We start from the raw sequence: 17,393 nt of genomic DNA on the forward strand, positions 1-17,393 counted from the left end.
GCCCCACATGTCCACCTTGCTCTAGAGTCTTCACTACTTCTTCCAGAGCTGCTATCAACCAAAGTGCTAGGTAGGCAGGCTGTTTCCTGATATCTAGAATAAGTCAGCTGAGGGCTTGAAAAGACAAAACGTTCACAATTCTCTATTATGTGTTGTGTTATAGATGGATTCTGTTTTATAAAGTCCTATACAGTTTCTCACTATCATTTCGGGACACTAAATGTCCCTGGAAACTAGAGAGGTGATGCAGAAATAACTGCTTGCCACAAGGCCACCACGCCTTCACCAACCCGGGTCAGGGTTATTGAGGTTGCTTGCCTCTCCGTTATACACCTCTTTGCTGGAATTTATGGGGAATAAATTTCTGGAGCTCATGGGGAATGAACTATTCCCCTGCCTCACAACATCAAGACTGGGCCTAGGCTCCTCTACTATCCCACTTCTGTACCCAAGCCCCGCCTTCCTATACCACCTGGCCTCCACCTGGCTGCTAAGCCTCCCGCACTCTAGGTCCAGTGGGGAGGTGTAGGGGTGAGGACAAGAAAAGGGAAAGAAGCAGTAATATTGAGGTGGCTCTGGCCTGCTCTGCAAGTATAGTCCAGCAAATCCTCTGTCCCTTCTTTCACAGGGGGGACTGCCAGGCAAGGCGATTAAACAATAGGTCCAAATACCATCTCTCAGACTCTTTGAAAGGTGGCCGTGGTGCTCCTGAAATGGCTGACTGGTCACCCGCCTTGACCCGTTTGGAGGTAGCCATGGTCTGAAGGTCACAGAGAGGGAAGGATAACTGAACAATGGGGTTGATGGTAAAAAACACGAAACAATAATGATCTGATCCCTAAGACAATTTTAGTTTAACTGGAAAATCTGACCTGTTTTGCAGAACAATTTCCATAAGCTTGTCAGTATTCTCCTCATTAGATTATTCGTGGCTGTATGTATTCTTTAACTCTTTTTTTTTTTTTTTTAGATTTGAAACTACGCAGACAAACTATGCCGTAATAAAGAGTAAGCTATCCCACAATGTAGCAACAGGGTGTTCTAGATACAACCCAAGCTGGCAGCTCTCACTTGCAGTGCTCATTTTTCTTCCATCCCTTCTGCTCTTCTAAGTGAAACTGCCTCTTTAACCCGCTTTAAGATGCTCTGGGATGCTTTGGGAGCTTTTCGTGGCTCTCTGGCATGTACACAAGCGCGCGTGCGTGCGTGTGTGCTCGGCGCGCAGGGAGGGAAAAAGCGCGCAGTCTGGGCTCTGCGTCACTCCCGCACCTGGTCAGAGATGGACTTAGTGGTGTTTAATTCACGGAGGGCACTCCAACCCGGGTGTTTTTCTGAGTCCCTGATTTTCCTGCCTGGAGTACCAGCGTCCCAGCCTCCTTTGGTGCCTGGCTTCCTCCCTCTTGCCACTCGACCCCAGTGCAGGAAGAAGGGTGATGCGGGGGAGGGCTGGTGGTTGGGTGGCCTGCGGGTAAGCTGCACAGTGATCCCGGTCAGTTTCGGAGGAGTGCGTGTGGAGGAGCTGGGTTCTAGCCGGAGCCCAGGCTACGTTACCACCTGCTGAGAGCCTCCGGGGCCAAAGTAGCCACCGTCAGAGCCACCTGCTATAAATAGGCCATCAAGAACACGATGTGCAAACGCACATCCCGCTGCGAAGGCCATTATCATTCGTGGGCCCGCGTCCCCAGCACGCGGGGAATATTCCGGGCCAGGACTTCACGCTGAGGCTGGATGGGGCAGCGATCCGTGCACCTTTTCCGAGCTCTCGTGGGGTGGAGCCTGGTGGTCCCTGGGCGGGCTGAGGATGGACCGCTGGGGAGCAAGGGGAGGGAGGCCGTGGAGGACCCGCACTGCAGCAGCTGTTGCTCGCCTGTGACTCGCCAATCTGGGCCGTGTCGCCTCGCCAGAGTCGCACGGAGCGGAGAAGGGAGGGCATTGCGTCCTGTTCTTGGCTCCCGCGGAACCCACTAAGGAGATTCCCGCTGTTGCCCCCTTGCTCCCGCCCCCGCCTCCCCCGCGCTCGCCCAGCCTGGGAGGAGGAAACGCGAGCAGCGCGCAGACACCTCCTGCTCGGCTGCTATCGCCGCCGCCGGCCACACCGCGGTGCCTGTTGCTGCAAGCCGCTGCGGGACCCGCCGTGTCTTCAGCCCGCAAGAGAAGCAGCGCCAGACTGTGGAACGGTCCCCACTCCAGCTACGTAGGGCGGCAAGAGCGCAGTCAGCTGAAGACTATGGACGCCCGGCCCTCCCAGGCCATCTTCAGGGTGCTGGGGAGCACCTACGAGCCCTAGCCCAGCTCCGAGCTTTGAGCGCGCCACCTCGCTGGTAGGTTCCACCTTGGGTCCCTAGGGTTTCGCGCAGCCCTCCACCTCCTGCAAGCCCCTGTGCTCCCTCGCTGCGGAGAAGCGGCGGTCCCGCCACCCAAGGGCGTTGCTGCCGGGTCTCTAGGGGTGCGCCGTTGGGGGAGGGGGAAGAGAAAGGATTTCAGTGCCACCTTTTTGTCCCCTGCTTGGAGGGAACCGAAACCTTGATGCTCTCTGTGACCAGAGCGCTCAGGCAGGCTTCTCCCCAGCTCTTCTCGCATCTCCCGCCTCCCCCTCCCTCCCGCCAAATATCACCAACACTATCACCAGGGCGAAAGTGCTTGTAAGACTACCAGCTTGGGAGGAAGGGGTCAGAGTGACCCTAGGATACCTTTTCAAAGTTCAGGGTACTTTGCAGCGCCAACTTTGGCAGCTTCTCGGCGCACTCAACATTTCTTTCTATGGGCACATCCTGTCCTGGTCATTTTGAAACCCGGCTTAATTGTTTTCTAGCTGCTTCCGGATTGCTACGTGAGTAAGACTCTTTCAAATTTCACAGGTTGCTGTTTTCTTCTTTTCTGAAAGATGGGTCGTTTTGTTTGAAATCCACCTAGGTGTGGCGTTCCCGGTTGTGATTTTTTTTTTTTTTTAAATTTAAATGGCTGGTTCTCCGGAAGTTGCTTAAAAAGGAGAAGAAATTGAAAGTGATGATTGTTCCTCTCAGCAGACAGTTGAGTCTTCAGCGCCCCGGTATTGATGGATGGACAGGCGTTCACCTCATCCTTCTCTCTTTCTTCTCTTAGGTGACTGGGAGAGTTCTTTTATTTGTAGAATCGGGCGTTGGAAGGGAGTTTTTGATGACCTAATTTAAATGGGTCACACCCAAGAAACTCGGCTATCTCTACAAGCCTAAACTTCTAAACTTTTTGCATTGCACCTACACTGATAAAAGAGCCTGCTTTAAGTCTCACAGACGTGAAGTGGGATTGCTGTGAGTTGGAGGATGGCCACGCTTGGCCTTTGTTGTTTGTGGGGCCTGTTCAGAGTGGGAGGGGTCTGAGGGAGGAGGAGAGCAGCTGTACCAAGAGGTAGGAATGCACCTTGCAGCCACTTACCCGGCTCCCCACCGGGTGTTCTGTCCTGCGCCTGACTGAGAGCTCTGTAGCTCTCTGAAAGATAGAAGTTCTTTTATCTTTCCTTAGCATTCAGAGGGTTGCTTCCTCTCGCGCAGAATCAGCGTCTTCCTGACTCTCTTGGGGAATCAGGAAGGTACATGAAAGACTATGTAAGGGGTGCTTTCCAATTGTTAGAAATGGGTTGCTGGGCCTCCAGCATGTCTGTTTTTAGGTGTTGGTTCCTACCAAGTTATAGACATTAACTCTCTAAGTTTATCTGTAAGTCACCATTGATGTAGCATGAGCTACTGAATGGTAAGACGCACCAGTGAGTGGGAGGGTATCCCATAACATGTTGAATGGATTAACTGATGACCAAGAGACAATAAAGGGATCCATTGTGGCTTGATGGAAGGCTTAAAATCAGTAGGGGGCCATTAAAGGGGATGCTTTTTTTTTGTGGATTTGTTCAGTCATTTATAAACCAGTAGAAAAAAAGGGGGAACATTGGTGTAGTTATGAATTATTGATACCAAAGGATAGCTTTGCAATGGGACTCCCTGCCACACTCTACCCTGATCTGTCCCATGGAGAACTCAAGGGCTCCCTGATCACCTTGGGGACATTCCTGATTGGATGACATCATGTCAGTGTTTGTCTTCTAACTTATAAGACCTACTTTGTCACAGTTATCTGAGGACATTTGGTGCTGGGTGGCTGGAAGAACCCTGAGTGTTGCCTTTCCCCTGACTATCTGTCCTTTGTCAATACCTGACCCTGCTGCTCCAGAAGACAGCCTGGACCACGAAGGCTGAGCTGTTGTGCTTGTAGGAGCTATGTAGTGGCCCATGTTGTAGCCGTGGTGCTGGTAGGAGCTATGTTGTGTTTGTGGCACATTGTTTTCTAGGCTGTGCCCCTAGAGAAGGACTGCCTGTGCCCCCTTCCCCACCAGCTGTTTGATAGAATAAGGGGCAACAAGTACCACAATTGCTTGAGAGGCAACTGTTTTAAACATGCTTCTTTTTTTTTCTCAGCAAAGACAACTCCCTGAAGCACCCCACCCCAACCTTTCTCTGTAGGTCCCAGGCCCCAAAATTTTTATAGTCACAAGGAAATGTAAAACATATGCCCCTGTGAGGACCTGTGTGTGGCTGGGCTGGCACCATGACTTTGCCTTGCCCTTTCTGTGTCTGCCTTTCTGCCCTTCTCAAGTTTAACGACCCCGGTAATCCCGGGGCTTGATTTGCCTCCCAGCCCTGTTCTGTTCTTGGACATTAAACTTGGAGAAGCAGAAACTGTTCATTAAAATAACTGAATGGCCCAGCAATGAGGGTGTGCAGGGTTCGCATCCTGGGAGCAAGGAAATGGACTCTTGTCTCCATTCAGAGCTGCTCCCATGCAAGCTGCTTTGCTGTCTTTGCTCACTCCTCCCCACTTGCTTCCTTTTCAACCCCACTGAAATAGTTTAATGAAAATATTTTAAAAGAAGATTCCTCACAAAGACATGATGTTCCAGGTCAGCTTTGGCTACATAATTAGTTTGTGACCTTCCTGGGTTACAGGCTACTCTGTCTCCAAACCCCAAAACCAAACAAACAACCCCCACCAAAAGATAACAAACTCATTTAACTTTAGCACATCTTTATTTATTGTTTTACAGGGTGATACATACCCAATTCCTACTACTATAAAAGCTGAGGCAGGAGGATGGAGAGTTGGAAGCCAGCCTAATTAATTAAAAAATATTCTGTCTTAAAATGAAAAGAAGAAGGGGCTTGCGATATAATTCAGCATTGGAATGTTTGCCTAGTATGGATGAGGCCCTGGGTTCAATTCTTAGTACAAAAACAGATATAATAAAACAAATATCATATATAATAAATGAATCTGTATTCCCAAACTAAGAGAATACTTATAGGCTTGTCAGAATTTATGGTCTTATACAGGTAGAGTGCTTAAAACATACCTGTATTCTAATTAAAAAATTACTGCTATTTTTATGTTTATTTATTTTATATTTTATTTCCAACATTAAGTTTGAATTTCAAAAGTTATGGAAAATTTAGGTACAGCAGTCAACCTACGCCAGTGAGAAAGATGTCTGAGGAGTAATGAGACCATAAGAGTGAGAAGATCCAGAGTCTGTGCATGAAACAGGTCCAGATTCAAATCTGCCTTCACCATTTATTAGTGAGAGAACCCGTCTGTGAAATGGGAGGATAAAGTAGACCCTTCTCAACTGTGGGAGTCCAGAAGGGCATCTGCAACAAGTCCAAGAAGAGGAGAACCCAAGAGCCAAAAGATATAGGTTCAAATCCTCACGCTGTGCTTAGCCATATGACCTTAGGCAAGTGCTCTCCCTGGAGGGAACCACCATTTCTTTTCTCTCAGTTGTCTATGGTTGCTGTGTGTTAAGTTAGTTAATAGATACACAGCGCTATTTGTGTTGACTGTTGTTACTACTCAAAGCAGCCATGCAGGAGGGAAGATTCACACACACACACACATACACACACACACACACTGGCTTGAATTAGCTCGGACTTCTATAAGAAGCCATTCCAAAAGGTTGTCACTTGACATGTCAAGTTAAAGAAGCACACCCCAGCACTGAGCACCCCAGAGGGTGAGAAAGTGAGACCACTGTTTTCCGGAACGCCATATCTATAACTGCAAAGGATCACCCTTACCTGATCACTGCCCTGGCTGGAGTAGAAAGAAGTGATAGGCCATGTTTTTAAGCAGTCGTTGTACCCTTCTGATCAGGTGAGAGCTGAAACTGCCTAGGCTAGCTATTGGAGAATTTTATTCCACCCTCTGTGTCCTGGGATGGGGTGATATGGAACTAGGAAGGGAGAGGGTTCTCCTACATAGCTTGTGAACTCTACCCTGGCTTCTCCTGTGCTTAGACTCATAGACTCCCCCCCCCACACACACACAATTTTGCTCTTAAATCAAAGACGGAAGCAGCTTTGTATCCTCACACAATGTGGGGGACATTTGGTATTCTGCATTATGGAAATTGCATTCACCAGATTTCAGAAACAGAAGAACCTCGGAGAGGATTTTATTTTATTCTCCTATAAGAATAAACTTCAGATTTGGAGAAGTTAAGTCACTTGCTTTTTCAATTTCACACTTGAAAGTGTTCTTACGGGGAAATTGAGGTTCTTTCCAGCTTGGGGATGGGAGTCCGGGACTTGGACTGTCCCAAATCTGTCACTAAATTTAGACAAGCCCCTTCTCCAGAACAGAGTCGCTTCATTTCATATATGAGGAAAATTTGTAAATGGCTTGAAAGGACCTTTTAAAGTTCATGATCCCAAGCTCATGCTTCCAGGGTTAGCAGGGCTCGTTAACAAGATTACTGAAAGGGTTCTAGAAAAAGGACGCTCTTGTGTTTGGTTGGGTAGCTGCTATGTTTAAAGGCTATTCTAAAGGGTCAGGCTTGTACATGTGTGACTTTACTAACAAGAACTTAAGCAGAACCCCCACTGGAATAGCAGGTCATGATTTTCACTGCTTGGGTACAAGACAGAAGGGACCTCTAAATAGGTGGTTCTCCTTGGCGTTTAAAATGTAGAAGGTTCTCCCCTGAAGATGATGTGATTTAGGATAGCTCTGAAACAATGCGGTGGTTTGCTTACATTATGCAATAGTTTGTTTATTCCATGATATTTTTGATCAAAAAGGGATATGATTATTTACCTAGTCTGAGTTATCTTGAATCTCTTTGTGTTAGTTACTTTCTTGTTGCTTTGATAAAATACTAAGCAGAAAGAACTGAAGAGGGAAGAGTTAATTCTGGACTGTGGTTTCCAGAAATACCAGAGTGGACCAGCCCGTGCTGCTGGGATTGAGGGAAGGAGAGGGTCCAGCCTGTGCTGCTGGGATTGCGGGGAGGAGATGGGCCAGCCTGTGCTGCTGGGATTGCGGGGAGAAGAGTGGCAAGCCTGTTCTGCTGGGATTGAGGGGAGGAGATGGGCCAGCCTGTGTTCCTGGACGTGTGGTGAGGCTGTTAACATCTTGGTAGATTCGGAAGCAGAGAGTGGGTGAAACCAGAGGTGGACCTAGCCTTAGTGCCCTGTCCACAGCAGCTAGCCCACTTCTGCTAGTTAGGCCACACATCCCAAAGGTCACACAACCTCCAAAAACAGGTCCCAGTCACTGCGGACCACATGCTCAGAACAGGAGACCGGGGCCAGTTCATATCTAAACGGTAGCAGTCATATTAGAATCATCTGAATTACTCAGAAATAATTATATCTAATGTTGAGCTTCAGTTTGCTTCTTTTTCTAAGTATTATGAGGACTAACTTCTTGTACAGATACACTCGAATGTCCCACAGCTGCTTGAAAAGCGGAGCCTTTGAAGCATTCAAATACTTTTGCCAATAAAATGGCAGAACTAATTTGATGACTGACTGTTCACCAAATGATTAAAATGACAAGAAAGCAGAGAACTATTTTTCATGCTTGTTGCCACCTGATTTATAAGTGCGCTACCTAAAATAATTGATAGACCTCAGGTCAGTCCTTTGTGCTCATTCTAGGGTTTCGTTAAACATGTCTTGGGATTAGCAGCTGTCAACGGCTAGAACTTAAAGCAGGTTCAGTTACAGGACTGGATGTCAAGCCCGGCTTTTAATGCCACTTTCACCTCTAAAGGGGGAGGGAATATTATTTATTGGATTATATGAACTTTAAGTCTTTCTGTTACCATGAGTGCCTGTATACTAGTGGTCGTGGCTGTACACTGGAGGAAGGAGACCCCCACTTTCATAAAATTTATTCAGGAACTAAGTAATGTATTGCTTGGGGGGCTGGAGAAATGGCTCAGGGGTTAAGAGCAGTGACTGCTCTTCCAAAGGTCTTGAGTTCAATTCCCAGTAACCACATGGTGGCTCACCACCGTCTGTAATGAGATCTGGTGCCCTCTTCTGCCATGCAGACATACATGCAGACAGAACACTGTGTACATAATAAATAAGTAAATCTTCAAAAACAATACTGTGTTGCTTTATTGTTGGTAGGTCTCAATGTTTAAAATGAAAAGAAAGGCCAGGCATGGTGATATATGGCAGAGGCAAGTGGATCTCTGTGAATTCAAGGCCAGCGTGATCTACAAAGTGAGTTACAGGAGATCCAGGGCAGCACAGGGAAACCCCGTGTCCAAAAGCCAATAAATGCAATATTGGATAGGTAGCTGAATTGACCATCTCTTGTACTCAGATTGTAACTATCCTAGGTGTCATTAGAGAGGCTTCATCCAGTGAGTGATGGAAACAGGGACAGAGACCAATAGCTAAGCACTGGCTGAGCTTGGGGGACCTTGTTGAAGAGAGGGAGGAAAGATTATACGAGCCAGGGGGTCAAGGTCATCACAAGGGAACCCACAGAAACAGCTAGCCTGGGCTCATAGGAGCTCATAGACTCTGAACCAACAGCTAGGGACTCTACATTGTAAGTGTGACAGTTGTGTAGCTTGATCTGCTTGTGGGACTCCTAGGTAGGGACTGTCCCTAATGCTTTGGCTGGCTTCCAGGAACCTATTCCTCAGAAGGGCTTACCTTGCCCAGCCTTAACACAAGGGAAGGAGCTCAGTTCTACCTCAGCTTGATACGCCATGCTTTGTGTTGACACCCATAGGAGCCTGCCATTTTCTGAACAGAAACAGAGGAGTGGATTGGGGGAAGGGAATGGTAAGACAGGAGGAAGGGTTAACTGGTCAGGATGTAAAATAAGTGAATAAACTTAATTAAAAACTAATAAATAAACCAACAGGTAGATAAAGGAAAAAGAAAAAAATTTAACGCAAAACCATAGCATTGGGGCTTGAGAGGTACCTCAGTTAAGAGTGCATTTTTCTCTTTAAGGAGACTAGAGTTCAGTTCCCAGCATTCATATGGAGTGGCTCACAACTGCCTGTGACTCCGCCTCTAGAGAGATCCAGTGTCTCTGGCCTCCTAGGGCCCCTGCATTCATGTGCACATACCCCACATATACACCATAGTTAAAAATAATAAAAGTAAATCTTAAAATAGCTGTAAACTATGTTCACATTATAAAACTTTACTTTTAGAACACACACATAAAATGGGAAAGCAGAATAAAGAACAGACTTCATTTCTGTCTTAGAAAAGGTTTAAAATTCAAATACTGATTTTTCTACCCCCAAACCTGACTGGTGTATGAAGCTCGCAGTCTGGTGAAGGATGCCTCTTCAGACTCTTAAAATACATGTGACAATGAGGCCCGAGTGCACAGAGAGGGCATGCTGCCGGTGGCTCTGACCTCCCTAGGAAGAAAGAGGCCATGGTCGTTCCAGCAGTGATGTAGCTGGACTCGAGGGATGAACGTGGTACTGCCTGAGAGACGGTTCTTCTCCTTGGGTCTCCAGTGTTTCTACACACAGCATGAGCAGGGTCACCGGATGCCTTTATTCTGAACTACACTTCCCATCATGCCTCTGCTGTAAACATCTATGGTAGCTAGAAGTAGTGACTTCCTCTGGTGCCAGGTGGATACATTCTTCACCATAATGCAGGCAGGATGCCTAAGCCTGGTTTCTTCTACTGTGATGCACTGTGACAGGTGTCATCCTGCCTGTGGATGATGGGAAATCGGCATCACCGCTGATTCTGGTTATTGCTGTTGGTCTTTTACCTCCCATGTAGGAATCTCATTTCTTCTCTCAGAAGCTTAACTGTGAAGACCAACTTGTCCCCTTCAAGTGAGAAAAACTCTCTGGCCCCTTACAGTCAGTGACTAGTCTCATGTTCAGAAGAGGGGAATGGGATAGTGTGTGCCGTGGCACCAGGCCACGAGAACCCACATCTTATATGGCGATTGTGACTGCTTCTCTGTCTTAAAAACCAAAAAGTGTTGTAGAAGAGGACATTAGGGGGAATATAGGGCTTGTGTACAGAGCGCATGGCATGTGATGGCTGATAGATAGCAGAAGGGTTCTCTAGGGGGATGGAAAGGTCAGATATATTTATATGGTAGAGTCAGGACTGATGGGAGGACGGAGGAACCCCGGTGACTCGGCCAGTGCTATTGTGTGCCCCCAGGCTGCTGCCAGGTCCACGTGGTAAAAGCATGGTCTTCGGGAAGCCACTGCTGGGAGAGAAGTAGGCCTTGTGGGAAGTCTCCAAGTTAAGACTGTGCCCTAGAAGGAGATGGCGGGACCCCGGGCCCTTCCTTTTCCTCTCTTTTGTTCCTGGGAATTAAGTGGTGTATCTGTGCCGCACCTTCCTGCCACAGCGTCCTTTCTTCCTCTCCTGACAGCGGCAACATCGGCGTCTGAGGGACTGCAGTCATGAGCTAAAGTGAACTGTTTCTCTTTCTAAGCTGATTGTCTCAGGGTTTGCTCTGGGAACAGGAAGCAGTGAACAGCATAAAATGGACAGTGATGCAGTTTGCTGGGATGCAGGAGGAGAAGTTCTGGTCAACAGGGACCTGAGACTGTGTTCGTTGTAAGACAGCTAAGCTCAGGCCGAGGAGCTGATCAGCTGAGACCATACAGAAATATGAATGACTCATCTGGAACTCAGAAAGGAGACTGTCTGGGAGAAAAAAAAAACTTGGGAGTTATTAGGGTGTATCTGATCAACTCATTTTGGGGGAAGGTACTATTTAAAAATATGGGCTTCAGGGCCAGGTGCAAACTCTTCCATGTCACTTTGTGACAAGATAGTCAAGGACTTTGGTCTCCTGGTTCACAGGAGTCACTGCTAGCTAACATACGTAGAATGCGTCATGTTCACGGTAATATGAGCATTTGACTGTTTGTTGGCACAAGAAAAAGCAGGTGGAATAAGGGAAGGGAATGGGGCCAAACAGAAATTGGGGGCCTTCTAATAATCTGAAGACAAGTACCTGGCAGATAAGACAGGAGCCAGAAGAGTCTCAAGAAGGGACATGTACAAAATCTGGGGACATAGGACAGTAAACCATGAGAGTGTGGGGATCACAGTTATGGTCACCAGAGCCCTCAGACATGCTTGCTGGGCATGGCATCCTGCCTGTAACTACAGCCTGGGAAGGCAGCTACGGGGGATCCTCGGAGCAAGCTGGGTATGGAAACTACACCAGGAAGCTATGGGCTTGATTGAAATACCCTGCCTAAATGAGTAAGCTGGAACAGCACTGGGGGATGACTCCCAACCTCAACCTCTGCCCTCCTTGTACACTGCCACCCACCTGTGTCCACACATGACAACATGCGTGATAATGCAAAAAGAAAGGAAGAAGGGAGTGTGGCTTGCCTGAAAAATCCATCAAGAGGGAGCGAGGCAGGGTAGGGCCACTTTGCTGTCTTTGGATTTCACAACCCGGAAGACCCAGGTGGCTTTAATGCACGCGGTCTCAGTGGCTCTGCAGTGTAGCTGAGGGCTCCCAAGCATATCATAGATGAGCAACAGGGAGAGAGGACATCGAGAGGAAGATACATGGAAGAAATTTGTGCGAGAAGAATGGAAAGGAAGACTTGAGGGCTAGGGAGTTTCAAAGATAGCCTTCTTCTCTTCCTTCTTTGTCATCAGTCTCCTTCTTAGGCTGGGAGATGATTCTCTCATTCTCTAAGATACCCTTGAGGCCCTACTCTGTGTCAGATCCAGTGTCAGAACGAAGAAGACAGGTACAGTCCCGCCCTTCATGGGGTTTCTCTTGGTGTCAGTACTCTAGAGGGAGGTATGAGTACTGAAGGCTGGACAGGGCTGGTGAGAGCAGATGGACAGAGCTGGGGTGAGTGGGGGTGGATGGGGCTGGGGTGAGCGGGGATGGGTGGGGCTGGGATGAGCGGGGGTGGACGGGGCTGGGGTGAGCGGGGATGGACATAGCTGGGGTGAGCGGGGATGGGTGGGGATGCGTGAGGCACTATTGGCAACTGAGCTTCGCACAACAGCCTTCTGCCATCTTCCGGGCTGAGTTTCAAGATACATCACAGGAGTCAGGTGATGGTGGCACACACCTTTAATACCAGCACTTGGGAGGCAGAGGCATGTAGATCTATCTCTGTGAGTTCAAGGCCAGCCTGGTCACAAAGCAAGTTCTGGGATACAGGGAAGACTACACAAAGAAACTCTATCTTAAAAAAAGGTCAACCAATCAATTAATAAAAGTGCATTAAAGGCACTTGCTGAGGATAAGGAATTTAGTCAAGAGAATTTGGGTTCGGAAAAGATGACTGGCGTCTGTTGATGAATGGCACAAGATTGAAATGCGGGCTTACAGTGAATGAATTAAGCTAATCTTTACGATATGCTTTGACCATGATAAGGCCAAGCGTGTGTTAAAAGAGTATGAATTTGTGAGTCTGAACCTCTGGACAGGCTCAGGGAGGGCCCTTTAAACTTTGAGTAGGGGACACTGCTTTGCAGAGCCCAGCCTATATCCTCAAGAATGTCTTGTTTTTTTTCCCACCTCCTTTCATTCTCCCAATGCTAGAGCTTAAATTTATATGAAATTATCTTAACCAACTCCAACTCTTGGGACTGGAGAGATGGCTCAGCGGTTAATAGCACTGACTACCTTACAGAGGACCTGGGCTGGTTCCATGCACCCATATAGTGGCTTACAACCATCTGTAACTCCAGTTTCAGGGGATCCAGTGCCGTCTTCTGGCTTCCTTAGGCACCAGGCATTCAACATGGTATACATACATACATGCAGGCAAAACATTCTTACCCCAAACAAACAAAGAAACACAAAACAAAAACCTCTAGCTGTTCTTCAAAAAATAAAGTAAAGTAAGATTTGACTATGACCTGGGGCTAGAGCTTAGTGGTAGAACAGGAGCCTAGAATGAGTGAGCTCCTGGGTTTTTCTTTAAAAAGTAAATTTGGTGGTCAGCTGTATAAAATGGGTCTGGTTCAGTAAACTATGAAAAGGAATGGGCTGATATTTTTTCCTCACAATATTTCTCTTTTGGGGGCAGGGAATGACCGCTATTGAATTTTGTCTTAGAGAAACCCCGTGAGTAAGTTGTAAGTGCTCTAACAGAGTGTGGAACTGTCACAACTGTCTCACTTTCTCCTGTGCTCATGTGCGGGTGCACGCGTATTGTATTATATTACATTTTATTATTATATACTTGATTCGATTAGATTTATTCATTTGATTTTATGTGTGAGTATTTTGCTTGCATGTATGTCTGTGCACCATGTGTGTGCTTAGTGCCCACAAAGGTCAGAAGAAGGTGTCATATCCCCTGGAACTAGAGTCACAGATGGTTGTGAATCACCATGTGGATGCTGGGAACTGAGCCCAGGTCATCTGCAAGAGCAACATGTCCTCTTAACCTCTGAGCCATCTCTCTAACCCTCCCTCGCCCACCCTGCTTTTCTTTCTGACACTGTGAGGCTGGTACTCTCCAACAAATTCCCAGTAGGATCTTTGTGTCCCACAGAGAATGTGACAGTCACACCATTTCTAGGTTTTATGCGTAAAGCAATTACAGAGAATCCCATTCTAGGTAGAGTTCATTTGAACAAATATTCATTTCTTCTTACATTTAAGTATCAGACTGTTAAATTCTGGGATAATAACTCTGCAAGCAGCTGTTGCTGTGACTTGATTAAATTTTGTTTTTCTCCCCCAGGAATCTGCCTTCGGAAGCATGTGAAATAGATCATTCCATCTAACTAGGAAAACAGGAGCACGAGTTCCTGGCTCTCCAGCCCTTTCCCAGGATGGACGCGATCACGTTCACAGCGAGGAAGCATCCGTTCCCTAATGAGAGCTCTGTGGACTTCGGCTTGCAGCTGGTGGGCGCCTTACCTGTGCATTCGCTCACCACTATGCCCATGCTGCCATGGGTGGTAGCCGAGGTACGACGACTCAGTGGCCAGGGCGCCAAGAAGGAGCCTGGAGTCAAGCAAGTCCGGCTCTGGGTTTCGCCCTCTGGACTGAGATGTGAACCTGACTTGAGGAAAAGTCAACAATGGGACCCGCTGATCTGTTCCAGCATTTTTGAGTGCAAGCCTCAGCACGTCCACAAACTGATTCACAACAGTCACGACCCGAGTTACTTTGCTTGTCTCATTAAGGAGGATGCTGCCAACAGTCAGAGCCTTTGCTATGTGTTTAAAGCAGACGATCAAACTAAAGTAAGTGGAGGTGGGATCAAAAGATAAGGCCGCGGGGTTTGTATGGTGCTGGGGTCGGGATGCTTATTTTGAGTATACTGGGAGTAATGAGAAAAATGCGGCTGTTACACATAGTGTAACAGAAATTTGGGATTTATGGGGAGCTTATAGTGTTTGTTGAAGGATGTTTATAATATAAATTTAAAATGATAAGCTTCAGGATTTAAAAATTCAACAGAAAGCCTGCCTAGAATTATAAACAAGAGCTGAATTGTCGGGGCCCGTGTTGTTTATGGCATTGTTTTTAAAGCTCCGGTGCCTCTCGTGTTCCAGTGTGCACCTGAACCTTGGGGTGATGGCTTAAAGTAGAAATCATGGCTCAAAGCTTGATGGTCCCCAAGACTGCGTGTCCCATAAGTGACCAGTGAAAGCCCGGCTAGCTCATAGCAAACTGCATTTTGAGTAGCAAAGTTCTTTAATCCCATTAAGAAAAATATGAAATACTCTTAGCCAGTTTCCCAAGGCAGTGATAACATTTTTTTTCTTACAAAGATTGTTGATAAGAACAGGAGCTACAAGTCTAAGTTTTGATTCTATCGGTGTTCTTTTGTGTTTTTCCTTTTGCCAGCGTCTAGTCAGATCTGATCACCCTGGTATTGTGATGTGTCTGAGAGGAATGTATGAGGTGTGGCCCAAACTCGGCTACTTCCCTGCCTATTTCTGCCTGATCGCTGCCAGCGTTCTTTGTAGTTCTTCACGGGGCTTGCCCATCTCATGAACATCAGTGACTTAAAACGAAAATAAAATCCATATAGCCACTTTCTCAGTTGGACCTATGGTGGAAATGTAGCTTCGTACAGTATACAAGAAGCAGTCATGGGCCCTGCAGCTAACCCCATCTGAGGGTCTGCAGTCTCGGGTGCTAGGCATGAGCATCCCCTGTGCCTGGAGCTGTAGGCTGACTGGGTGAAGCTGCCAAAGTTCCCAGGGAAATGACAGTGAGGGCTCTCATGCTTTCCTTTCTCTCCTTTCTTTTCTGGTCTATTTCAAGATGGGATTTGTCTGTCTGTATAGTCCTGGCTGTCCTGAAACTCATTCTATAGACCAGACTGACCTTGAACTCAGAGATCTGCCTACCTCTGCCTCCTGAGTGCTGGGATTAAAGGCATGTGCCACCACTGCCTGGCTCCTTTTCTTTTTCTCGTGGCAAAGGTTGATCTTGAACTGCTAGACTTCCTGCTTCCTCCTCCCATGAGCTGAGGTTGCAGGAGTGCTCCCCCACATCCAGCTATGTGTTCGTAATTTCAAGTTTAAAACATGAATAGAAATGCCAGCACTCTCCACTGCTCCCTACTGGGTTCTTTTGCATAATCCCCAGGGTGTAAGAATATCATTTGGAAATTAATGTTTTTGTTGCCAAGTATAACCTGGCCCTCTATAGCCACAGCTTCCATACCAGTAGATTCAGCTAACAGCAGATAGAAAATGTTTGCCAGCCCCCCCTCCCCCGCATCTAATTCATGCTGAACACACACAAACACAATTCAGAGCATTGACGTCATGTCAGGCGTTGTGGGCAATCTAGAGGTTGTTTGAAGGATATAGGAGGTGGTGAGGGGGCTACCTGCCAACTCTGACCTCTTGTACAGGAGACTAGAGCATCTGGGGGTTCTGGGGCCCGTGGGATCCTGGGACAACTCTCCTAAAGACACCGCAGTGGATTTGCGGACACCCACTTTTGTTTTGCTCAGTGATAGCTACTCCGGCCAGTGTCTCAGAGGTCATTAGCAGAAGCAGAGAGGAAGGTAGATGTGTCAGGAGGGATCAGGTTCAGTGGCGCATGTCAAGAGCGTGGCAGAAAGAAGTCTCACACATGCCTGTGTAGGGAAGAGGGCATTTTTTTTTTTAGTAAAGCTGATGTGTAGCGCTAAAAGCCGCCATCCTACTCAACTGCCTCAGAGCTAGGAATCATGTTCGTGTTAACCACACCTATGTCTCAGATATATGCTCCACAGAGTCACACTTGAAAGTCCAGCGATAGTAACATCTGGATTTAAATCCTGTCTCTGTGACATAGAAACTAGTGACCTCAGGCAGCTGAGTGTGCTTGCTCATCTGTCAGACGGGAATGACTATGGTAATTCTTTCATACAGTGGCTGGGAGGCTTAAGTGAGATGGAATGGGATCCCAAACCGAGTATGCTGGTTGGAGGTTATAAGCAGTTGCCTTGCAGGCACAAATCACTGACTTCCATCTCTAGCACTGCCAAGGAAAGAAGGAAAACACCCATAGCTATAAGCACTTATGGCCATGGGAAGTGTTCAAGAGAGCTTTAAAAGTGTATTTTACTTATTTATTTTGTGTGCATTTGATGGGGGAGCTGTCCATGCTGTGGGGTGTGTGTGGAGGTCAGAGGAAGATTTTGAGTTGTTGCCTTTCTTTTTACCTTGTGGTCCTGGGGCTGGAACTCAGGCCATCGGTGTGGACAGCAGGCACCCCAGCAGGCTGTTCAGCACCTACTGAATCGTATCATTGGCCTCTGTACTCAAGAAGGGTTTATGGAAGCAGATTGAGTGGTGACATCGTCCCAAAGATGTGGTGTGGAGAGAGTAGGTGTATGGAGAGGCGCGTCCTCAGGTCTCGGATGATGCTCTTGTCATCCTTGGGCAACATTAACTCACCTCCCATAAACCCCATGAATAAACCCAAGAATTCCTATTATTTGGGAAGCTCCCAGAATAAAGAGGAGAGGTTTAAACAGCTGTCTTTGGTGATGGGTTTTGCCCAGAATGTTGTCCAACACCTCAGTTTTGATTCTTTCCCCAGGGTCTTCCTCAGCCGTCTGTGAACAAGCTCTGGCCAGTCATTTGACATCTGACAGAAGCGAG

The 17,393-nt window shown here is 47.3% G+C and overlaps 1 protein-coding gene across 3 annotated transcripts in view; it reads left to right on the forward strand.

The window, feature by feature from the left end:
* Nucleotides 1–1,285: 1,285 nt before the first annotated feature.
* Nucleotides 1,286–17,393, forward strand: part of Tbc1d1 (TBC1 domain family member 1) — a 182,934-nt gene continuing 166,826 nt past the window's right edge. Inside the window, exons 1-2 of one of the 3 annotated variants that reach the window (XM_057771450.1) lie at nucleotides 1,286–2,321; nucleotides 14,018–14,525. In XM_057771450.1, the coding sequence (XP_057627433.1) occupies nucleotides 14,109–14,525 (417 nt within the window). In that variant the 5' untranslated portion in view covers nucleotides 1,286–2,321; nucleotides 14,018–14,108. The remainder of the gene's footprint in view (nucleotides 2,322–14,017; nucleotides 14,526–17,393) is intronic. The other 2 variants (XM_057771451.1, XM_057771452.1) reach the window with 2 other exon arrangements.

This window comes from Chionomys nivalis, chromosome 6 (genome assembly GCF_950005125.1).
Source record: "Chionomys nivalis chromosome 6, mChiNiv1.1, whole genome shotgun sequence".
NCBI lineage: Eukaryota > Metazoa > Chordata > Mammalia > Rodentia > Cricetidae > Chionomys > Chionomys nivalis.